Source organism: Diplotaxodon limnothrissa, linkage group LG7 (genome assembly GCF_057381915.1).
Source record: "Diplotaxodon limnothrissa isolate DT_005_m linkage group LG7, D_limnothrissa_male_GT1.1, whole genome shotgun sequence".
Taxonomy (NCBI): Eukaryota; Metazoa; Chordata; class Actinopteri; order Cichliformes; family Cichlidae; genus Diplotaxodon; species Diplotaxodon limnothrissa.
The window spans coordinates 45,819,388-45,842,921 of NC_140602.1; the positions used below are offsets into that span (position 1 = coordinate 45,819,388).

Sequence of the window (23,534 nt, forward strand, 5' to 3'; positions counted from 1 at the left end):
TTTAACTTAAAAAGTTTATTTTTTATTTCTTTGTTTATAAGTTTTACACGTGCAATTCTAATAAGCTTGTTTCCACCGCTGAAAAATAAGATAAAATGTAAAAAAAAATAGTTATTATCTTAAAATGTTAACTAAATAGCTTGAAATTTCAAGCTATTCAATCAGTTTTTTTCTCCTTTTTCCCTAGTGCGAGGAAAGTACAGAGTTAATTCAAAATTTGGGGTTATTGTTGCAAATTTTTTAATTTCATAACTCGAAACTGTTAAGTCATATTTTTATCTCTTTGAGTTACTCAATTTTTTTGAGATAACTCCAAATATCGACTCACCTCTCCCCGGCATCATTTTATTTTTATTTTCTACTTCTTTTTTTTCCACTGGGAGAAACAAGGGTCCGTAAAACGTAGCTCAGTCGAAATTATAGGTTAACTCAAAATCTTGACTTACCAACTTAAAGCGCTGAGAACATTTTGAGATAATAACTCCGAATTTGAACTTACCTCTGCCTGGCATCATTTTTATTTATTTATTTAAAAAAAAAAATCAATGGCGGAAACAAGCCTCCATTAAGCGTAGCTAAGCTGAATTTTCCGGTTATTTTCTCAAAATTTCAACTTAACATCTCGAATTTCCAAATACTTCCTCAATTTTCGAGTTATTTACTCATACGGTTGAGTAAGTACCGGCAAAATGTGACTTTAGCCATTTTTTCAAAAAATGTATGTATTTATTTATACTGGCAGAAACAAGCTAACATATATAACTCCGTAGTTACACTATTATCGCTGACTAATTAATAATGAGTAGCACCATGTTTTTAAAGCAAATGCTCAGCAGCGGATGTTTCCATGGGAGCGCGCAGACTTATGGGTAATGCAAGGTGCAGGCGGTACAGCGGCACGCTGAAGAACGACAAGAAATTGCTTCCGCAGTTCAGTTAGCGTGCGAGGTTAAATGCTGTGTAAGTGTACGCTGTCCTTTTTTAAGTAACAGAGTGTTTTTGCTAAGTGTCGCAGTATGAGTCTGAACGAGCATTCCCTGCAAGCGCTGTCCTGGAGAAAGCTGTACCTGAGTCGAGCTAAACTGAAGGCTTCCAGTCGGACCTCGGCTCTGCTGTCTGGATTTGCTATGGTAACACGGTCTCCTGGCAAGCACTGGCACTCTTCCGAATCTGTTAGAGGACATTACTGACCTGTGTTGTAACGTGTTTCCCGTTTCCTTCCGTCTTCTCAGGTGGCTATGGTAGAAGTGCAGCTGGACAACAGCTACCCCTACCCACCTGCCCTCCTTATTGCCTTCAGTGCCTGCACCACTGTGCTCGTAGCCGTTCACCTGTTCGCTCTGATGGTCAGCACCTGCATTTTACCCAACATAGAGGCCGTGAGCAACGTCCACAATCTCAACTCGGTGAAGGAGTCCCCACATGAGCGAATGCACCGGCACATTGAGCTGGCGTGGGCGTTTTCCACAGTCATTGGTACTTTGCTCTTCCTGGCAGAGGTGGTTCTACTCTGCTGGGTTAAGTTTTTGCCCATCAAGCCCAACAAATCCAGCAACAGCACAGTTTCCTCCGGAGTGGCTGCTGCCATTACCTCCACCTCCATCATGGTGCCCTTTGGTTTGGTTTTCATAGTCTTCGCTGTGCATTTCTATCGCTCCTTGGTGAGCCACAAGACTGACAGACAGTTTGAGGAGCTGGAGGAGCTCTCCAACCTCACCAGGCTACAGAACGAGCTTGATAACAGAGGAGAATCTTCCATCTTGCAGTCGCCAAGCTCACATTTCCCATAGTCGGGTCCAGCTGATGCACATCTGTGTTGGAACTCGTGACCCCTTTGGGAATTCTCCAAGTCAGAAGCCTCGTTATTGACTTCTATGGTTTTTACAGGAATGAAGATTAATCTCACTCTTTATTGTGAAACTTATTTTGTGAAGAACAGTTGTATTTTTTAGAAAACACACTTGATTGACTGTGAACTCGTATATCCGCCGTGCTGCATGTAGCTTGAAATCGGAAAGTCTTAACAGTGGTAGCTGCCTCACTGATCTCCAACGGTATGGGAGAGATGTCTGAACAGTAACCTGGAATCCTGTCTGTTGCTGCCTGCTGTATTTATTTAACCGTCTGCCAGTGAATACTTCATTTGTTTATGTATATTACCATGTGCACCACGTGTATTTAACCCTTTATTTACACGGTCTTATTGTTTTTGTTTTTTTAAATGTTCATCATTTGCATTCAGAATGCTCTCCATTTGTGTCGACTAATCAGCTGCACAACTTACAGTACAACTTCAGTATGTTTTGCTGTCTCGTTTTGCACAGGCTGTGGTGTTCAAATAAACACCTTTTCACAAAGTGATGTTAAAAGTTAACGATCATAGCAAAAATCAAAAAATGTGACTGCGTGTGGAGAGTCTGGTTTGGGCTTCGTGAGGATGCTGACTTGCCAATAGATAGATGTTCTGTCCTTATATTACACAGACTTTGCACTATGGAGCTGGCAGGATAAAGAGCCTCTAATGTCAGAGCAAGCCAGACATTTGTGTTATCACACACTAGATTATCTAGAAAATTATGCAGTATATGTATGAAAAAGAGCTTAGTCCTATCTGTTTGCCTTAGACTGCTGACATTTTTATACACACTAACACAGCTTTATAATGTTAATGTGTTAATGTTAATATTAATTGTTAGTGCTGTATTTTGAAGAGTCTGAGCACTCACATATTCTGAACTGGCATTTTGCCTTTGTGATTCAGTCTTGAAGTACATACGGAGAGCTTTCCAATTGTGTTTTTAACATAAAAAGTTTTGAATTAAGAGTCTATGTGAGGCTGTAGTCCAAATGTGGTCAGAGATGTGTTTACTTAAGCAGCTGGAACATTGATAGATGGCCATAATCCAGTTGCTAGTGAATTCTAAAAAATTAAAATATAATGAAAAAGTTTTTTGGTTTTTTTTTTGTATTTCTAAAGGGGAAACCATATTACACTTAGAGTGACATTTTAAGCTTTTTTTTTGTTTGTTTTAATTTTGATGAGTATGGCTTGTAGCTCATGAAAATCTGAAATCCAGTCTCCTGAGTTGGCTGACCACTTGCACACAGTAACGGCAGAGTCAGCACACCTTGTAGTAGAATGCTTGGCTCTGTGGGAAGGGGCTGAGTCCTGCTGGAAAAGAAAATTGGCATCTCCTTAAAGCTTGTCAGCAGATGGAAGCATGCAGAGCACTGGAAAACCCTGGCAGACATCTGTGTTGATTTTGGAGTTGATGTAAAACACAGGACACACACCAAAACAGCGGCAGATAATACAGCACCTCAAATCACCACAGACTGCAGAAACTTCACACTGGACTTCAGACACTATGGAGTCTGCGCTTCTCAGTTCTTCTTCCAAACCTCTAAGACTGTAATTTGCAAACAAAATGCAACATTTGCTTTCGTCTTAAAAGAGAACTTTGGACCGCTGAGCAAATTCAGTTCTTCATCTTTAGCCGAGGTAAGACATTTGTGATGTCTCTGCTTCAGGAGTGCCTGAATATCACTTCCTGAGTCAGCTGTTTTTGACAATCCTCTCAAAGGTGTGATTATCTTTTTTGCACCCTTTCTTGCCACACTAGCAGTCAACTTTTTAAATCCTGTGATGCAGCACTCTCGAGAACAGCCAGCCTTTTCAGCAATGACTTCCTGTGTTCATTCGCAGTGATGATCATCATCATCTAGTCAACTGTCAAGTCAGCAGTCTTCCACATGATTGTGGTTGGTGGTATTGAACTAAACCGTGAGATACACTGTATTTATACTGTTTGAATAGTAATTTACTCAAACTCTAAATTAAATATTCTAATAATTTTAGATACAGGATTCTTGATTTTCATCTATATTCCATAATCACCAAAATTAAGAAAAAAAGAAATGTAGTGAAATATATCACTGCGTGTGCGATGAATATAGAATAATATGAAATTTTATCTTTTTGTATTTCTTTGAGAAGCAGTAGTATTTTTCAAGGTTTAGATGTGGTAAACATAGCAAAATATCATCCTCTTACAGACTGGTTGTTAGGACTAGTGTTTTATTCTTAGGACAACTACACAAACTATAAACAGAACAAAGCGGCTTGTGTGTTAGTTACAAGTTCACAAGGATTTACACACTCAAGGCTAATGTGTGATCAGACACCATATGACAAACAGATGGATGTGTAATACTGAATTTATCATATGACAATCTCTTTCAACTGTGTGCTCATATTTTTATGAAGTCATCCAATATAATGTTTTCAATCTTAAGAGGTGTGTATATATATATATATATATATATATATATATATATATATATATATATATATATATATATATATATATATATATATATATATATATATATATATATATATTATATATATTATATATAATATATAATATATTATATATTATATATATAAAATATAATCTGATGAGGCATTTTTTTCCTTTATGATCTATTATCTAAACACTTTTAATTGGCATTGGCAACAGATAAATTTGTCACATTAATGGATGATTAAAGGATTTTGCCCCTCTGACAAGGACAAATAATCTGTGACAAAATGGATACATGCTGCGAACCCATTATGCTTTTTTTTTTTTTTATTCTTTATCAGCAAGCATGCGGTGAAGTGGAAACTTGCTCTTGATCCTCTTGTTGTTTATCAGAACCGGCCAAGGTAAGCTGATTCGGCTTCCCTTAAAACCAGCTGAGTATCGATCAGGTGTACCTGAAAATAGAAGATAAGTGCATGCTTTCATGCACAGTAGTACAAATGGAACAGGGCTTTGTTGTCAGTGCTCATATGATTATGTCATGTAAGCAGTGTAATGTAATTAGTCGTGTAATTTAATTTTGATCCATGGCTGTAACAGTCAGAAGCAACGCTGTACCTTTGGAATCTGATATTTTGCAGGCATTGGTGCGCCATCTCTCCCAAAATCAGACAGGGTCCCACATTTTGGCACTCCATCCACCCAAAGGCCTTCATAAAGCTGGCCTTTGTCACAGTAGTAGAACTTTCCATGACCATCCTTCTTCCCCTCTCGCCAGCTACCTTCATACCTGTTTCCATTTGCTTAAACAAAAATTTGAAAGTCGCATTATAACATCCAAATTATAATCTAGTTTTGATTCACATGCATGTATAGAAAATTTTCTCTTACAAAATATAAAGATTCCTTCTCCATGATTCTTATCCTTCAGCCACTTGCCCTCATAGATGTCTCCATTTGCATAGTATATCCTTCCCCAGCCACTCCGTTGGTCCTCGCTCCACTCCCCCTCGTACACTGATGAGTTTTTGTAAAAGTATGTGCCATACCCCTGAGAAGCCGGACAAGTACATCACTGACCATACATACCGATATGTCTTGTAGCGTGCATGTGAAACATTATGGCAGATACATACATGCTTCTTTCCATCTGTCCATTCACCACAGTACTTCTTCACATACTTCTTTGATTCTGGGAGTAAAATGCTGTAGGTACCATACCCGTCACGTTTTCCGAATTTCCACTCTCCATTATAAATGGCACCAGACTTCTTCCAAACCTGATTTCCCTTGCCTTATAAAAATAAATACACAAACAAGCAAACATGACAGCTGCACTATACTTCGAACCTCTCAGGAGTTGAGTGGAAGCTGACGACAAACTATATCTCACCATGCTTCTTATTGTTCTGCCACTTCCCGGTGTATTCGTTTCCACTGGCTGAAAAAACTGTGTGTCGTAGTCCACATTTCTGTGATTTAATGTCCAGCAGTGTTGACAATGGGGGACTAGTTGGAGGTCTTTTGAGAAATGGCATTGCTAGTTGTAGCTTGATGAAACCTGTAAGCATTAGAATGAAATTTAAAAAAACAAATACATGTTTGCTGTCTTTCTGCCACTGAAAATGAAAACAAATATTTTTATTTGTATTTTTTGCCACCCATAAGTCAAAATCTAAAGTTATTGTCTCAAAATCTGACTTAATAACTCAAACTTTAAAATTATTTTGTCATGTTTGAGTTAGTAAATTGATATTTTATTTTTTGAGATACCTAACATACATTTTTGACTTGATAGATGTCAAAAAAAAAAAAAAAAAAGTTTTGTTGGTGGCACAAACAAGCTTCCATACCCATTAAGCAGTACGTATCACCAAATTCATACAACAACAACAAAAAACACTGCCCTTCTTTGAGGTTTTAATTAGGAATTGACAGTATTTTAAACACACTTTTCCATGATGTCTAATTGTATATCAAAACTGTATTTTCTAATTCAGAATATGAAAAGTAGCCACAAGGTAATCTAAGGAAACTAGTTAAGCTCTCCAGCTTAGTTAGCATTACAAGTAAAATAGAAACGTGGAAAAGCAAAATAGCAAAGTAGTTGTACCTTCGCGGAGTTTCCAAGCGGATAACTTACTGAAACTGAATCCGCTTGCAAACTTTGCCAAACAAAAGCCATTAATTTACCGAAGAAATCCAGAAAACATGTTACACGACTAGCCGTACACAGCTTCCCTGGTGACCAGCAGCAGCAGCAGGCGAGCAAGTTTGTATGCTGTATCCTAGCAACAGCAATGTGTACAGTTATTGGTGACTTATAAATGTAATTGGGAGACCATTTAAAAATTCGAGTTTAACATGTTTGGGTGTCATTTTTAATCCACAAGTCATGTTTTATTTATCTGCCGTTATTTTTTTTTATTTACTGTTTGATGGCTTCACCCGTGGTTAAACCACAGTGTTTGGTCATCACGGCGGTTTACGAAGTGCGCATGCTCCGCACAAGACAGTTAAAACTCGCCTGAGTGGCCGGAGCAGGAGCAGCCCGTGGGTGAAAAGCCTTGTGAAAGAGTCTTCTTCGCCGAATAAGCTACAACACTGCAATGTCCAAGCCGAGGTTTCAGGCGGAGTGGGAGGAAATTGATGAGGAATATCAACAATTACAGGTGACTGAAAACTCTTAAACGAGTATAGTATAATTTGTGCTAGCGTGCCGTCGAGGACATGCAGGGTTCTGTAGCAGTTTGTCTAGCTCTTTCCTATTCGACATTCATTCTCAGGTCATCCGTAAACCGAGCATCGAGCCAATAAGTGCGCTGTTGGCAGCAGTATCCGAGGGATGCAATATATTTGCCGTGCGTTTTATAATTTTTCTGACTTTACTGTAACATCGCTGTGTTGTAGTCGCTAACATTAGCAATAGTCTTCTTAGGGCTAATGTGCTTTGCTGCTAATAAGCAGATACAGTAACTTAGCTAACCGCACACTGCATTGTTGTGCTATTGACTAATGTTAAATCATTGCTACCGAAGTTGAGGTAGAGGTTAAAGTGGCTTCACAAATTAGTTTCTGGGTCTTTGGCTTGGGTGATTTATTTAGGAGTCCTTGGGGACATCAGCAGCCATCGTGAAGTTGACACGCTAGCTCACGTTAGCCATAGTTTGCTAACTTTGAACAACATGAAGATAAGAAACTGTATTGTTCGCCTAAAATCTCTGATTCTGAGACACCTCACAGTTTGTGCACACGTGGATCTGAAACTGAGCAGAAACCGCCTCCCGTTCATATTATAGCTTTTATATTTCAGCTTTATTTACATCTTTCAAACAGCTGCAGTTCTTTAGAGAATGTTAATACACATATTTTGACTAAACTTTTACAACTATAAACAAATGTGTAAACAAATTTTGAAACGATAAAAGAAAAATGTCGTAAAGCTTTAACACGTACAGAAATATTGAGCCCACTTCAATTAAAAAACAAAAGTCAAGGGTTTTTTTAAATTGCCACTGAGGTGGAGTCATTCACCTTCAGACACTGGGGCCACGATGGCTAAAAGCTGATTCCTCCTGTGTGTATAGATCTTGGGACCAGGAGGCCAGCTGCATAGCATCTGACTTATCTGTTTATCTGTATATGATGATTATGTGACCTCTGAGAGAAAGAGACTGGTGCCAGACCCATAGAAGAATTTAAAACAGATTTTGCATCGTTTTCGTGTCAGTTTGAATGGACGTGTACTTAGATCGTGTGCTCAGTACTGGCTGACTGGTATAACCCATTCTTTTAACAGGCCATTTGCCTCATCATAACTGATGTCAGGAAATGATCATGTGATAAAACAAAGAATGCTGAAACACAACAAATGAGAGCTGCATGTAGATTGCTTTCTTTTACCTATTAATTGCTGGGGAGTTCTCCCTACTTTTTGTAGTGTCGCTAACTTTGAATTATTTCATCATAAGGACACTCATAGGACAAGTATTAAACAATTACTGTTCTCTGCTGAAGAGATCAGTCCTGCTTTTGTGATGGTGTGCTGGATGGATGGAGGTACAACAAAGGGGGTTGAACTGGCTCTAAGGGGGATAGGAATCTGACCCCTGATTAGCAAACTTACATGTAGTTTACATGTATGACAATAGGATCCGCTTACGGGGACTGTTTCACTGAAGAACAGAGTATTAAAGGCTCAAAGATTCAGAGGATAGTGAGTCACTCTCAGCATGAATGGATGAATGAACTTTTATTGTCATTATACATAGGCAAACTTTCATTGTACTTTCTCTTAGGATTAAAATGACAATAAATGAACAGAATGAATAAATAAATAGGATTAATAAAAATGGGTATGTAATTAATGATAAAAGAACTTAAACTTAGAAGCATGACTATATATGGGTGTGTCATCAGTTTTCAGTGTTTAGCCAGGACGTTTCTATTTACATTTTGAAGTCTACTAATTGTTTGAACTGCAGTTCATATTTCCAAATGATATAATTTACTTTTAATTAATTTATAATTCTTATTGAAGCTGTCAGGTAAAAGACAGGTGTGTGTGTGTGTGTGTGTGTGTGTGTGTGTGTGTGTGTGTGTGTGTGTCAGATGCTTCATGCTTTTTGATGGGGAGAAAGTGATGACAGTGTAGCTACGAGCGCAAGTAAACCTGAGTATTTATTTTACTAAAAAATCTTGTGGAATTTGCGGTTTGTCTTCATACAGAAAGGTTGGACAGTTTTTCCACTACTGCTGAAAGAGACTATGAGCCAAAAGTTTCATCTTTTGTTGTTTTGTTTGTTTTTTAAAGCTTGGCAAAGACTTGTGTGGGATAATAATGCATTTTTATTCTATCAAACAAGGTTTTCAAGGGAATATGACAAATTTCAGTTGAAGTTAATCTGTAAACACCCACTGGCTTTTCTTTGTATTTGTATTTTGATTCAGTTGTGGCTGTATTTATCTTTAAGTCCTAGCTGGTTGTGCTTAATCCTTATTTCTGCATTTCAGCAGATGTTTCTAACCAGACATGTATTTAATTTATTCACAGGAAACTCACAAAATATACAGACAAAAACTAGAAGAGCTCACCAGTCTTCAAGCAACTTGCAGCAACGCCATCAGTAAACAGAGGAAATGTCTGAAAGACTTGAGGCACAGTTTAACCAAGTAAGTACACCTGCTATAAAAGTAGTCAAGCAAGTAGTCGACGGTTTCCCACGACTAAAATAAGCACTTAAATGATCTGGTTTTGATTTCGGTGATATCATGGAGAGTGAAAAGTATCCTTCGTCTTTTCTCTTTTTGCCCTTCTGCTTTCCTTACAGGTGCGCACAGACGTGTGACGAGAAAGAGCTGAAACTAATAACTGACATCAAAACACAAATAAAAGATAAAGAAAATGTTTTCTTTGACATGGAAGCATATTTGCCAAAGAAAAATGGGTGAGTACTATTTGTTGTTAGTGAGAGATCTGCTGTAATCACTAAGCTTTATTTCATTAACTTGCATGCTTTTCATTTTCAGACTATACTTGAATTTGGTCCTGGGCAACGTGAATGTAACCCTTCTCAGCAACCAGGCAAAGTATGTGTCACCTTTTAGCCTCAGGAGCAGGTTCCCGCTGTGGGTTCAGATTGTTTTTTATGTCAGTCTCTTATCATCTCTTTCTTCCGTTTATGTACAAAGATTTGCCTACAAAGACGAGTATGAGAAGTTCAAGCTTTACATGACAATAATCCTGATGTTCGGAGCAATAACCTGCCTCTTCTTTCTAAACTGTCGGTGAGATAACCTACCTCCCCCTCAAAGCATGACTGGTGGTGTTATTTTATTAAGGATTGGCTTCTTATTTATTTGTTTTCTGCCTTGTTTAGGGTCACTGATGAAATCTTCAACTTCTTGTTGGTGTGGTACTACTGCACATTGACCATAAGGGAAAGCATCCTCATAAACAACGGCTCCAGGTGTGTTGCTACTATCGGAGCATTTATCCTTTAGTGGGTTATTTTTAAATTAAAGCCTTTGTCTATGGAAGATTTTTAGTTGGGAAAATTTTCAAGTTCCTCCTTTTTTCTTTTCAGGATCAAAGGGTGGTGGGTGTCTCACCATTATGTCTCCACCTTCTTGTCAGGTGTTATGCTGACATGGTGAGATATCGTCTTTGTTGATTCAGCATTGTGTTGTTTTTATTTTGGGAAATGTGAATGAGTTGGTCTTTTCTTTCCTCAGGCCAGAAGGAGCTATGTATCAGATGTTCAGGAGCCAGTTTCTTGCCTTCTCCATCTATCAAAGTAAGATGAATCCATGAGATTAATTCATTTACTTAGTGGTGCTAAATTAGCTTATTTTTTTACACTCACTGGCCACTTTATTAGATACAGATGTTAGTACCAAGTTGGGAACCCTTTTGCATTCAGATCAGAATTCTTCATGACATGTAAGATTCAATATGGTCCTCGAAACATTTGCTCCATATTGACAGTTGCTGCAGATTTGTCAGCTGCACACATGTGATGCAAAACTCCAGTTCCAATAAATCAAAGGTCCTCTATTAGACTGAGATCTGATGACTTTGGAGGTAATCTGAGTAGAGTGAACTCTTTGTGATTTTTAAGAAACCAGTTTGAGGTTATTTGAGCTTTCACATGGGGTGTTGTCTCGTTTTTGGACCATTTTCTGTAAACTCTAGAGATGGTTATGTGGGCAAAATCAGAGCAGCTGAGTAGTTTATGAAATATTCAGACAAGCTCGTCTGGCAGAAACAACCATCCCACAGTCAAAGTCTCTTAAATCTCTCACCTTTCCTCATTCTGCTGCTCAGAACTTCAGCAGGTATTCTTCTGTTTTTCCAACTCCCCTTCCTGCGCTTCTTTAAAAGCAACAGTTCAAGATTTAATAGTTCAAAGTCCAACATAAACAGCTCAGTTACATCATGACAGCAGAGCAATCTGGGCACACCACTGAAAAGTATAGATGAAGTACAGTACTAAAAGTACTTAGGGTTGACTTAAACCTCAGTTTAAAAAAAGGGGTTTTAAGCATGAAAGCCTTTCCTGTTTGTTATAAGGAACCTCATAACAAATAATGCATTTCACATGGTTTTCTGTTGTTTCGTCAAACATTGCCACACTGCATCACATTTGAGGCACCATGCTGTCGCAGTGCCAAATAAATGACTACCAATTGCATCAATAGTTGGCAATACGAGTGTCTTCCTGGAGACGGAGACAAATATATTTTGATTATTTGCGGAAGTAAACAAAAAGAAATATTAAAAAGCAAATTGTCAGACTGGAGGTGCTTCTATCACATTTTATTTGGCTTTTGTGATATTTAAGGGATGAAAATAATAATTTCTGCCCTTCAGCCAATTATTGCATAAAACTGTGCATGGAGAGAGAAGATGCACTTGAGCTTAAGGTCTAAAATCTGGGATTTCAATATTTAAAAAAAAAAAAAAAAAAAGGGGAGACACACACACACACACACACACTCTGTAAATCAAAGCTCTAGTTGAGGACCCAGAGGGGGTAAAACAAACTTCAGATGCTTTCATCACTATTTTCCCTCGAATGTTCCCATGTCAGATGCTCACATGCAGTCACACTGTGGTGTGATGCCACACTGTGCCAGAAGAGGGCAAGGTCAGGTCACTTGCAAAACCAAATTTGTTACATAACCCCCCAATAAAACAAAAACTTTGAATGACTTCAGGATGGGGCAGCACTTAAAGGTGATGACTTACAAGTAGGGATGGGTATCGTTTAGGTTTTATCCGATACCGGTGCCAAATCGGTACTTTTGAAACGGTGCCGGTGCTCAAACCGGTGCTTAAAGACTGGAGAACACAAAATTGGTCCAAAAACCTCTCATGTTCAGCTGGTTTTTTGTAAAAAGATAACAATGTTAGCCTTTTCTGCAGCTATGGGGCATATATGGTATCACTCTTGGCTGGAAGCAGTGCTTAAACAATGGAAAAAACACAAACTTTGTCCAAAACCTCTCATGTTTAACTGTTTTCCACTTTTTCTTTGGTCATTTTAGCCTTTTTGGCCAGGGTGAAGGGAGTATCTGCCATCAAACAAGAAGACAGCCGCATGTAGCTATGATGATGTTTGCTAGTTCACCTTACATGCATTAATGTAATAACGTGGTTAGCCTACTAAACGTAAATTACATGCGAACAACATTAAGCTACTCACGCAGAGAAGAACGGCTGCTGCTGCCACCATCATCCGTCATCATTTCTGCTACACTGACAGGGCTAGGGGCCAGGACTCTCCTCTTCGTGTTTTTGGGGGATATTGCTAACTCCGGGTCCGATAACAGGCAACCCACGCACAGTAGATGTGCTCGGTGTGAGGTCTCGCAGCAAGCTATCAAATACGGCGCATTTCTGGGCTTTTAAAAAAACCCGCTATGCGTCGCCAGGTGTTTCATCGGATTTGAGGTGTTACCTCCTTTGACAGTATCACAGTATCACCTTAAAGCACTTGTTGCAGGTTGCTGAGTTTGCATATTTTGCTGTGAAGTACAGCCAGACTTATGACCGCTTCGCCTTGGACATTTTTAATCTGTAGCTCTGCTCTAAAAGAACGCACGTACCTGGACCCGCCTACTATCCTCGGAAACGTAAAATTATTGGCTAGAGGTGTATCACAGCTCAGGAAAAAAAAGCACCGAAATAAAGCACCGAAATGTGCGCTGCTTTTCGGTCTGGTTACTACCGTTTATGTCAGAACCGGTGCCATGATGGCACCGGACACCGGTACCCATCCCTACTTACAAGTTTGTACTACAAAGAAATACAGTAGTTAGAAAGTCATGTCACAGTATCTCATGTTCACAATGATGTTGGAAAAACTGGATTTGAATACTTTTCCTTTCCATTTGTAGGCAGCTAAGATTTATTAGTGTGTCTGCAACTGCTCTTGCAAACCGTGTCTCTTTGTATTATGTGTCTGTATATTTACTCTTAAACTGTACAAGTCATTGGATGGAGCCATACAACTGGATTGAGCTGAGGTACACAAATAAAAAGCTGTCAGTGAAGAGCTTCATTAAATCTTTGTTGTAGTCTGGGATTAGATTTGATCTGTATTTGCAGAACTTGCTGTAAATGTCTGTAAAAAGGTTCCTGGTGAGAACCTTTTTAAATAAGAGCTTTAATAATACAGATGATTTAAAGTTGATAGTTGGATTTAATAAGGTTGTAGAAAGGCCTAAAAACTAACCGGACTATAACAAAGAGCAGTTTATTTAACAGTGATGGAAAATGATGAGATTGTAGCTGCTTCATCAGCCGTTGTTAAGCAGTTTGTGGAAATATGTCTTCTCCTGAGTATAGAAGGGAAGTCATGTGACACACTGGCGGTTGTACTTGTTGCTATGTATATCATGAGGTGTCAACTCTGTGAGGGTGCTCTCTGGTCAGGGTTTTGGATGACAAGTCAAATGTTTGAAAGCGTAATAATTAAAAAAAAAAAAAAAAGTCTGCCTGACAGATTCAACCGAATGTAGAACTTGTGGTTTTGAGCCAAACTTCACATGGAGAGCTGCAGTTTGTTGATTGTTATTGTTGCCATCAGTGCTCTACAATAAGAACGTGGTTACAAAGTGCAGCGATGAATAATTATTTTTAATCTTTTTGTTCCTCCAGGCTTTGTTCAGTTCCTTCAGTACTACTACCAGAGCGGCTGCTTATACAGGCTGCGAGCTTTGGGAGAGAGAAATCAGCTGGACCTCACAGTGGGTAAGCTATTTTTGATGATAACCATTTCAGTTGTTTGAGTCATCTGCAACATCATGACTGGGTGGGGGAAATGGGGGATGGGTGAGAGATGGGGGCAGTTGTTAACAGCGTGCAGGGTCACAGATGTCCCAACACGCTGGAGCACCGATGACACAGATCTGCTTCCTCAAACATCTCAAACGTCAAGCTGTTGAGCAGTGAAATCGGAGTGAGAGCACTCCAAAAAAACAAAACATGACAAGTGACTGTTTTTCTGTCTCTGCAGAGGGATTTCAATCTTGGATGTGGAGGGGACTCACGTTTCTTTTGCCTTTTCTATTTTTTGGCCATGTAAGTTTTCATGTTTTTCTACTTGTATCCAATATAAAACTTCTATTGCTCGATTGCACTTTTCAGGAGGACTGCACAAGATCCTCACTGGGCATTAAGAGCATAAAATGGCCTGGCGTTTTTTAAAAGAAACATGTGTCTGTGCAGCAACATCATGAAAGATGATGCCTCCTCTTCTTTCAGTTTTGGCAGCTGTACAACTCTGTGACCTTGTTCCGCTTGGCAAGCCATGAGGATTGTAAGGAGTGGCAGGTAAGGATCGCATTTGCAGTTCAAGTGCTTAAATGTCAAACCGACATGTTGAAGCAGAGCTCAAAGATAATTTTATGTAAGAGGAAAATGTTTGAGACGCTTCTTTTGGATCTCATTTGTACATTCCTCATGTATATTTGGTAGCAGTATAAGCTAAGGCCACATTTGGGGTCGTATTCAGAGTTATATTTACAAATTCTGACCCTACCATCAGAGTCTCATCCTCCGTCTCATTTCCTCTAATCTCTGACATGAAGGCTTTTTAACCTAGAGAAGTGCCGCTCACTGAATATTCTCTGTTTTCGGACCATTCTCTGTAAACCCCAGAGATGGTTGTGCGGGAAAGTCCCAGTCTGACACTAATAACTGTGCCATGTTCAGTGTCGCCTACAATCTGTTGAACTTTGCTCGCGCTGTGCCTGCACTTTCCTCATCACAGCAAGAACCGTCTGCGAACACAAGTGTTAGGAAATGATGCGTTTTAGAACAGTCGTCTTCATTTTCGTGTCCTGTTTGAAAGACGCACAGCTGCACATGCCATGACTTGTAACCCTTTTTTCTTCTTTTAGGTATTCATGCTGGCTCTAACATTTCTCGTCCTGTTCCTGGGAAACTTTCTCACCACGGTAAAAGTCGTCCACCAAAAAGTTCAGAAAAACCCGGAGAAGGTCCAAAAAACTGACTGAGAATAACCTCAGCGAGGCATCTTCAGTGGCCAGTCATTTTGAAGTAACACGCACAATCGCTTGATGGACTGAACAGAGTGTGATCAGGTCGAGACGACGAGGCTGAAGCCACCGTTTTGTCTCGGGCAGCAGCGTCCGGCCAAAGTTTCTGACAAACATGTTTTTACATATGTATGACTGTGTTGATGTTCATATGGGCACATCACAAAGTGACGTCCACCTGATAGGTGTGTGTGTGTGTGTGTGTGTGTGTGTGTGTGTGTGTGTGTGTGTGGAAAGAGTGCGTTTATTTGGGTGTTTGTGTCTGTGCATGAACCTTAGCGGAGAGCCTCTGTTCAAATCATATGCAAGTAATGAGGGAAGGTAGCATCGTTTAACAGAACAGAAAATAGTTTGCCTTTGAAGACCTAACGTCTGTCACACACATGCTTCATACTTCTGTGAAGTAATGATGATCAAAACGTCTCCCGAAAAAATTGATCACTTTCAGTTTGAGGCTGTACTTCACCACCACCTTTTTGTCTCATCTCCCTGTTGTGTGATATTATTTTTACTGCTAGTCTTTAGGTCCTGAAAATCTCAAATGTAGGTCCAAAGCTTAAAAAATATATATATATCAAGCTGATACTTGAGTATTGAGAATTATCTGAAAGGGTGGAAGAAAAAGAGAATCCCTCTGCTGTCTCGAGTGAGAGCAGCTGCTCTGTCTTTACTGTCACTGTTTTGTTTCCAGATGAGTTGGGACTACAAAGGGAGCACTACATTGTTTGTCTTTTTGAAAGCAGCGGTTTCAAAAGCCATAACTTTTTTTTTTTTTAATCCCAAGAAGACGCACATAACATTTAGCGACACAGTTTTTGGGGAAGATGGTTCAAATTACTGTTCTGAGTTCCCGTTTTGTTACATGTTGGAGAAATGTTTTGATTAAATGCTGCTATTGGCACCAGTACTGTGAGACTGATTATGAATTTTTTTAATGTTTTCAATTATTTTTCTAATTCCACAGACCCATATACCCTATAATATTTGAATTAATTTATGGTGAGACCTTTCACTTTGCTTCACATAGTTTTCTCTGATGCCTTACTTTTTATTCATGGGATGGGGGAGGGGACAAAAAAAACCACTTGTTTTGTGAAAATGGTTTCATTGATTGTGTCATGTCTTGTGCAATCATGCTCCTGGAGAGAATCTCAGTGTCTGTGTACTTTTTTTTTTTTTTTTTTTTTTTTTTATTGAGGGAAATTGATCACATCTGATGTGATTAAAACACTTTGTCTTTAACACAAAGAAAAATTGTACGTAGCCATTTTTCAAGAATGCAATTTGCTCCCTGAGTTTTTCATGTGTCCGTTATGGTTAAATCAGCACCTGATTAAGAACAGTAACTCGTTTTTTCTTGTTCTCACAGGTGTTCACTGTATTCATTACATTGTTTCAGTCCAACCTGTGATAAAAGCCTAAATAAACTGTGCAGCCGCTCTAACACGTTATGGTTTTTCAACTCTAGTGGGCGCTATTGGTAAAGCTAAGAGTCGTGCTTCAGACTGACGGCCACAAAACAACCTAACAGTCATGAGTTGGGTTTTTTGGTTTTTGTTTTTTTTTTCTTCTCCTTCACTCCTTTAGATTGTAAAAGCTACATCACAATACAAACAATAACTCGGTGCCTCCAATAAATATGTTTTTGGTAAAATAACAGTACAAAAGTAGAGAGAGTACAAAATTCCTCAGGAAGAAGAAAATACATAAAAATACCAGACATAACATATGAAAGTAAAACCCTCCAAAAGAGGGTGTTTCAAGCTCCACGTTGCAACTTGCAAAATTGTCTTTCCTGTTGTGTCATCACTCATTTCCTTGTAACACTGAAGGATCATGTGCAGGCCCCCAACTTTCAATCTCTGCAAGACACTGAGCACAATCTGTCTCACTGAAGAAGAGGGTTCTTGTGGCTTTTTGTCCTTTTTAAAAAAAAAAAAACTTTCACAAAATGATACATTTCTTCTTCCTCTTGTTATTCCTCTGTTTTCGGTTGAAGGCCAAAGCCCTCTTCGTTGCCTCTCTGAAAACGTCTTCCACGTTCTCCTGATACTTCGCCGAGCACTCGAGGTAGAGCTCTGCGTTCATGTGCTGGCGAGTCTCCTCACCCTGGGTGAGGGGGAAAAAAATGAACAAAAATCAAAGCAAGTTTTAGAAAAAAGCAAGAATTAGACTGTAAAGCTGCGAAGACAACGATCAGTAAAGGAAGAAGGAAAAAACATGTATCTGAAGGAACTCTGTAGCTTTTAGATGTGGTGATGGGTTCTGGTTAGCGTGCATGCTCTTGTATCCTGTAACATCAGTGAAAACATGTTTACAGAGATCGGTGAACGTCTGCATGGTTCGCTTCTTACTTGCATGTAAGTGACATGAGCCAGATTCATAGCCTTCAGCTTCCTGGCACACTCTTTGTCCTTCCTGAGGTCAGTCTTGCAGCCAATCAGGATGACTGGCGTGTCCCGACAGAAGTGCTTCACCTCTGGGTACCACTAGGCAAACAGAATAGGGAGTTTAACGGTGTGATACAGTACATGTCTGTTATTTCTCCTATTAGATTTTTGAATTATTTGGCATTACTCTGTTTGTTTGCAGCACTGATTGGTCCTGTATTGTAATCCTTGCTCACATGAAGGCTTGCACAACATAAGAGTTAATAATATACGAGACAATGCAAGGCAGCACCAACATACCAGGCGATTAATGATTAATCGTAAACTGGATCTTAAACAAAAAAACAAGAACGTTTGGCGACATTCCTGTGCCTGCATGAGTAACTTGGCTCATTGTTAACACTTATTGTAAAATAGAAAAGGATCACCTTTATCAGGACGTTCTCATAGCTGGTTGGGTTTGTGACATCAAAGCAGACTAGAACCAGATTAGCTTCTTGGTACGAAAGTGGCCTCAGTCGATCATAGTCGTCCTGTCCTGAAAGGAGAAGGGCAAGAAATATGGGTTAGCCGATAAATGTAGAAGTGTGAATACGCCCATACGCTACAAAACTCTGTGTGTGCGTCTAAAGAAACAAAAGAACAAATATTCTGCTTTAAATGCAACAGTCTAAACATAAAAATGCTACAAAGTTTATGGTGGCTATAAGAAACCACATCCTGGCTTCAGTTTCCTCTGCAGCTGATGTAAGGCACCCTACAGCAGATAAGCTGACAGACCAGACTGCCGTGGCTTTTCCTGACAATGAAATGTCTTCTTAAAAAAGCTCTTCTGTGTTAAAACTGTCACTTTTGAGTCACGCTGACCACTTTACGAATCTAATTTTGGTACTAGCAAGTCGACGCTGTACAGCTGGCCATACGTGCTCTGTTTCAAAACATATAAAATACTGTTATTAATATATATTTAAATGGTTTGACAAAGCAAAAATACATAAAATTAGTCCATAAAATGTTTTGAGGGTCTAATCTGAGACTCCAGTCAAGTTTTTGGATATTTACTTGATTGTAGGTGTTTCGTTTGGTTTATTTACCCTATAAAAAAACCCTCATATTAACAGCTGCTTAGTACACTTATATTTTAGACAGTTCCTGAAATATCATGATGATGATGCTCTGACATGAGCGTCAACCTTTACTACTTCCTTCTACAGTGTTTCTCAGAGCACGAAGATAACAACCGAATTCACAAGATGGGAGTGTGGTTGAACTTTAATATCTTAAAAAGCAAAAAAATAAAAGGGTGTTTCTCTTCCACTCGCTTGATAATCACATTAGATTAGATACAATACTTCTGTTTTATTCCACCCAGAGGACAAATAATGTGGCCTCTGAGCTAAAAAATAAACCCTGATGTCTTCTCATACAATGTGAAATTTAAGTGAAGAAAAGAACCCTGAATCACAGAGATGATCATTGATTTATTTATTTTTTTTTGTCTTACCGGCTGTGTCATACAGGTTGAGCTTTATCTCTTTTCCTCCGAGAGTGATAGTCGTGGTGTATTTTTCGAACACTGAAGGTGCATACTTCTGTTTTTGACACACAAAAAAGAAAGATTTCCAACTTTAAGAGACAGTGTCATGTTTATATATCCCTTCATTTATACCGATTTGAAGTGTTTCAGAGGTGTGCCTCGTTAATCTTTGGAAAGGCAGCTTACAGTGCTGGGTGTGACAGGTTACAGTCACACATCTGAACTGCGTTCATAAATTCAGAAAGCTGTGATGAGTGAAAAGTGACATGGGAGCTCTTCTTACCTCTGGAAAATCACCTTTGGCATAAACCATCAGAAGAGATGTTTTCCCGCAGCCTCCATCTCCCACAATTACAATTTTAAGTTCATCTCCCTTTTTCGTGGTGCCGCTCCCGGCACCGTTTTGTGTCATCTCGCCTCCAAAGTGTCACGCAGGTGCTCCCTCCAGATTTAACTTAAATACATGACACAGCCTAGCGAGTCTATTTTTTGAATGGTTGAGATGATTTACAGGGAGTGTCAGGCAGAGTGAGGAACAGCCAAGCCTCATGTTTTACCAGGTAGCTCACTCTGCTCACCACTTCCTGTTCCTGTCACACTGTCTGCCTCCAATTGACCCCCCACTTCTCTCCTCTCCTATTATGAGCCTGTTCACTGAAAGCATGCCGCTCTCTCGCCGAATTACACATGTGAAGCGACTGAGTCTGGCTGCTCCTACTTCCTCTACCGCAATGTGTTTGCGTATTTCATTTTCTGGGTGGGTACTCAGTCTGAAGCACTGCCCCCACTGACCGTGTGGCGTGTGTGTGCGAGGGATAACACTGAGAAATGCTCACTTTTCACGCTGATCCTACTGATGCAGGATCAGCAGGTTTTTGTTGACGCTGACAGCTGTCACTACAGAGGTTTCTAGACTCCTGCCTGTGGAGGTGTGAAGCATTGTCTTGGTGAGACTGAGTGGGTCACTGGGTGCACCCATCTAAATGTGAGCTTTTTCCAGGTAAAAAGCCTGTTTTGGTTATCTTTTCCACTGTCAGGCTGGAAAGATATAACAGTTGGAACCTTAAGGAAGCATGCAAGCAGCTTGCAGGTAGAATATTTAATATATCTGAAACAGAAAACAGAGCATCTGAGCACCAGCGCTTCCAGATTAGATCAAAATAACTGTATATTACTTTAAAATTAAAGTGTTTTCTGTACCATGTGATCATTTTGAGTCCTCAGCAGGATGTGAGTAATGCTTCTCTGCTGTGACATCACAGATGGTACCATCAGGACAAACTATTTTCTCTCTTCCCAGGGTGCAGTTTATGGATGTGGGGGTTTTTTGGTCTTTTTTTTTATAATGTGATGAATCTTTTCAAGGGCGTGAGGATTTTTTTTAAAGTTTATTTTTGTATTTTCCAGTGTTTTGGGTGTATTTTCTTGTCACAAGGGTGAGTGTTACAAACTAGAGCTAAACACTGACGTGGCTAGATATTAAAAGACAAACACAGCAGAAAGTGTGAGAAAGCAGGTTTGGGAACGTGTTTCATTCGGCAGTGTAGATGATTGGTTATCAGTGACTGTGGGTGTCGGGAGAGAGCAGATCACAGGGAACAACCATATATGATCACAAAACGCCAAACACTTAAACATGCTGACGTGGACTAAAAAGTCAAATTAAACCCAGGGATGTTTAATGATATGTTTAGCTGGATCATGGAAGTGCTGAAAATGTGAACAACCTGTCCCTTTAAGAGAAAAGGCTGACACCCTTCCTCCATTTCAAAAATTCTATTCTTAAAATGTGAATAAATTGGCACAAGATAAACGTGTTTCTACTCAAAATTCCTCCAGTAATCTCACCCCACAGCATGTGAAACATGCCATATATTGTGTCATCACAGCTAAGGCACAGTTTTAAGGATGGGCCCAAAAATTCAACAAAATCTCCTTTTAGTTTCCATAAAAAGAAAACAATAAAATTAATGCATAGTCTATTTATTTCATCATCTCACAAACACACACACACAGCCAAGAGGTAATAAAACTTGCAATGAGAGTATGTTACAGATCATTATGTGGAATAGTACAGCAATACACTACATATGCAAATATTTAAGAGCTAAGAAGAAGAAATCTGGCTTTTCCCCCCCTTTACAGTACCAATCAATCTCTGCACGGGGAAGAGGGGGAAAAAATCCTTGAAAAAGCCAACTGTGCCCATAAATAATGAAAAACACGACTCCGAGGAATGTTTGATTTGATTCAGTCCGTCGGGATTTAAAGCTGAAAGTACAAAAAGCCATAAAAAATAGACACAGCAGTGTACCTGTCAGTTTTGTACAGTATTTAGCGCAATAAATTTTAAAAGAAATATGTTGAATAAGTTACATTTTTTAAAGTGCTTGATTGACTTACAAGGTGTAACTGGCAGTATAACATATGGCTTAAAAGGATATTAAATTGTCCTTACATATCCACACGCATACAGCCCATTTTCATCAGTTAATAAAGAAAGAACAATTGTCAAAATATTATCACTCCGAAGAGAAAGAGACAGCTGTCCTGCAGGGGAAAAAGGCCAGTCTTCTCTGTGTGGAATATTCCAGACTGTCAGCGGCAGCGCTGAACGGGCACAACCCACTCGGGAAGCTTTTTTTTTTTTAACAACAGAAAAAAGAAAAAGAAAAGGCCTATAAGTAACCAAATGGGTGTCGATTTAATCGCAAATCCATCTCTAAAGTAATGTCACATTTTCACTTTTATGTTGTTTGTTTTAAACATATCCATAAAACCCTCTACATGCCGTAACCGTGGGCTGGCTGTGAGCAAGGACAAGCTTAACATAGAGAGAGGGGGGGAGGGTATTGAAGCCCTGTGACCTGAATGCGCGCGCCCGGCAGCTTAGGGCCGGCAGTTGATAACAAGAAAAACAGGCCTCTGACACGCACACTGACACATAGAGAAAGACTGCACCATTTAACTAAAGAGGTGTATCTAGAGACCCCCCGCGCCCCCTTCCATTTTACGTACGTGAATAAAGACCCTCCCCTTCTGTATATTTAACTCCTTCACCGAAAAAAAGAGGTTCATGTCATGTTTGTCTAATCTGGTAAAGCAGCCGTTGATCCGCTGGACTTTGAAGCGAGAGATCACGCGCACGCTGCGTGCTATTTTCGCCTAGATACCAAACAACAGAGCTGCCGCTGCAGTGGATTCTTCGTGACCTTATATGGCAACGGTGTGTAGGAGGGGGAGGGGGTTCCAACGAATGAGCTCGAGCTCTCGGCGCGAGTCAGCCTAGCAACCGACCGCCTGACTACGCCGGTTTTATGAAAGTTTCCTTCCTCACACGCAGTTGTCGTCTTTTCTTCTCTTTTTATATTCGTGTAAAAGCAGCCACCATTTTGGATTAAATAAATAAAAAATAAATCACCCCCCAGTGGCGCTTATTGTGGTTACTTCCAGTTGAAATTACCCTCGGATTAAAAAAAAAAAAAAAAAAAAAAACGCTCTCCTGAGCCTCACCCAGTTATGGCGCAGCAGCTTTTTCACGGCACAGTGCTCTCCTTTGTCTGTAAAGAAGCCATTTTGAGACAGAGAACAGCAGAGAAAACCACAGAACAAGTGTTGCCTACATACCACTAAAAAGGTCTCTGTTTGGAGAGGGGGAAGAAGCAGTTTAAAAAACACAAGATTTCTTCCCATAAGATTCTTTTTTGGTGGCTCGTTTAAGACTTGGATTACATGTTTTGAATACTGCCTGTAAGTTTGCAATATCATTAAAAATGTGGGTTACAGTTACTCATTTTTCCCTTTTTTAAACAATTACGCTGACGTCGTTTTGTATCAACTGCTTCTTTGATGTCTGCTCTCTTATGAGACTATTTAATGTAGACACATAAAGCTGGCAAATTGAGTGAAATAGCTCAAAAATCCATTACCTGTCCAAAACATTATCCTTGCAGTTTTAAGTGAAGTGTAGATCAGCTAGAAATGTCGAAAAAAAAAGCAAGAGAGGCTATTATCGACTGCAATCCTGTCTTCAGGGAGAGAGAAGAGATGGTTTTGCATATTGCCCACACAGATGATGCTTGAAGATGCATATTCGCTGGCTGAGAGAGGCAAAGCTACCACTGATCAAAAAAAAAAGTTATCAAAAGAGCTCTATCTTTTCGTGCTAATGGATTCCTTCCTTTTCAGGAGACGCATTCCCACCCCTTATTAATGCCATTATTAGAGGATCCG

General features: G+C 39.5%; 4 protein-coding genes across 4 annotated transcripts; 2 read left to right on the forward strand and 2 right to left on the reverse strand.

Moving 5' to 3' along the window:
- The first annotated feature begins 941 nt into the window (after positions 1–941).
- orai1b (ORAI calcium release-activated calcium modulator 1b) lies at positions 942–2,104 on the forward strand. The gene is made up of 2 exons (XM_085358227.1): positions 942–1,130; positions 1,233–2,104. Exons 1-2 carry the CDS (start codon positions 1,017–1,019, stop codon positions 1,788–1,790), a joined length of 672 nt encoding a protein of 223 aa, XP_085214353.1. The 5' UTR covers positions 942–1,016; the 3' UTR covers positions 1,791–2,104.
- Positions 2,105–4,696: 2,592 nt separating this feature from the next.
- On the reverse strand, positions 4,697–5,860 carry morn3 (MORN repeat containing 3). The gene is made up of 5 exons (XM_085358228.1): positions 5,701–5,860; positions 5,444–5,601; positions 5,199–5,358; positions 4,926–5,110; positions 4,697–4,762 (listed from the first exon to the last, which is right to left on the reverse strand). Exons 1-5 carry the CDS (start codon positions 5,843–5,845, stop codon positions 4,697–4,699), a joined length of 714 nt encoding a protein of 237 aa, XP_085214354.1. The 5' UTR covers positions 5,846–5,860.
- Positions 5,861–6,848: 988 nt separating this feature from the next.
- Positions 6,849–15,998, forward strand: tmem120b (transmembrane protein 120B). Its single transcript, XM_085358230.1, has 12 exons — positions 6,849–6,979; positions 9,361–9,479; positions 9,638–9,754; positions 9,837–9,896; positions 9,999–10,094; positions 10,187–10,276; positions 10,394–10,459; positions 10,542–10,603; positions 13,972–14,064; positions 14,330–14,394; positions 14,578–14,646; positions 15,216–15,998. Exons 1-12 carry the CDS (start codon positions 6,917–6,919, stop codon positions 15,330–15,332), a joined length of 1,017 nt encoding a protein of 338 aa, XP_085214356.1. The 5' UTR covers positions 6,849–6,916; the 3' UTR covers positions 15,333–15,998.
- A 934-nt stretch (positions 15,999–16,932) lies between these two features.
- Positions 16,933–20,410, reverse strand: rhof (ras homolog family member F). The gene is made up of 5 exons (XM_085358231.1): positions 19,585–20,410; positions 19,269–19,356; positions 18,193–18,302; positions 17,729–17,863; positions 16,933–17,483 (listed from the first exon to the last, which is right to left on the reverse strand). Exons 1-5 carry the CDS (start codon positions 19,711–19,713, stop codon positions 17,319–17,321), a joined length of 627 nt encoding a protein of 208 aa, XP_085214357.1. The 5' UTR covers positions 19,714–20,410; the 3' UTR covers positions 16,933–17,318.
- Positions 20,411–23,534: the final 3,124 nt, after the last annotated feature.

Bases quoted from the DNA above. Each gene is read 5' to 3' on its own strand.
- orai1b (XM_085358227.1), top strand. From the start codon at position 1,017: ATGAGTCTGAACGAGCATTCCCTGCAAGCGCTGTCCTGGAGAAAGCTG. The intron at 1,131-1,232 runs GTAACACGGTCT...CCGTCTTCTCAG, and splicing joins TGCTGTCTGGATTTGCTATG to GTGGCTATGGTAGAAGTGCA.
- morn3 (XM_085358228.1), bottom strand. From the start codon at position 5,845: ATGCCATTTCTCAAAAGACCTCCAACTAGTCCCCCATTGTCAACACTG. The intron at 5,602-5,700 runs GTGAGATATAGT...TATTTTTATAAG, and splicing joins GCAGAACAATAAGAAGCATG to GCAAGGGAAATCAGGTTTGG. The intron at 5,359-5,443 runs GTATGTATCTGC...CCGGCTTCTCAG, and splicing joins GGACAGATGGAAAGAAGCAT to GGGTATGGCACATACTTTTA.
- tmem120b (XM_085358230.1), top strand. From the start codon at position 6,917: ATGTCCAAGCCGAGGTTTCAGGCGGAGTGGGAGGAAATTGATGAGGAA. The intron at 10,277-10,393 runs GTGTGTTGCTAC...TTTTCTTTTCAG, and splicing joins CTCATAAACAACGGCTCCAG to GATCAAAGGGTGGTGGGTGT. The intron at 14,065-14,329 runs GTAAGCTATTTT...CTGTCTCTGCAG, and splicing joins TCAGCTGGACCTCACAGTGG to AGGGATTTCAATCTTGGATG.
- rhof (XM_085358231.1), bottom strand. From the start codon at position 19,713: ATGACACAAAACGGTGCCGGGAGCGGCACCACGAAAAAGGGAGATGAA. The intron at 19,357-19,584 runs GTAAGAAGAGCT...TGTCAAAAACAG, and splicing joins CCAAAGGTGATTTTCCAGAG to AAGTATGCACCTTCAGTGTT. The intron at 17,864-18,192 runs GTGATCCTTTTC...CTGTTTGCCTAG, and splicing joins ATGAGAACGTCCTGATAAAG to TGGTACCCAGAGGTGAAGCA.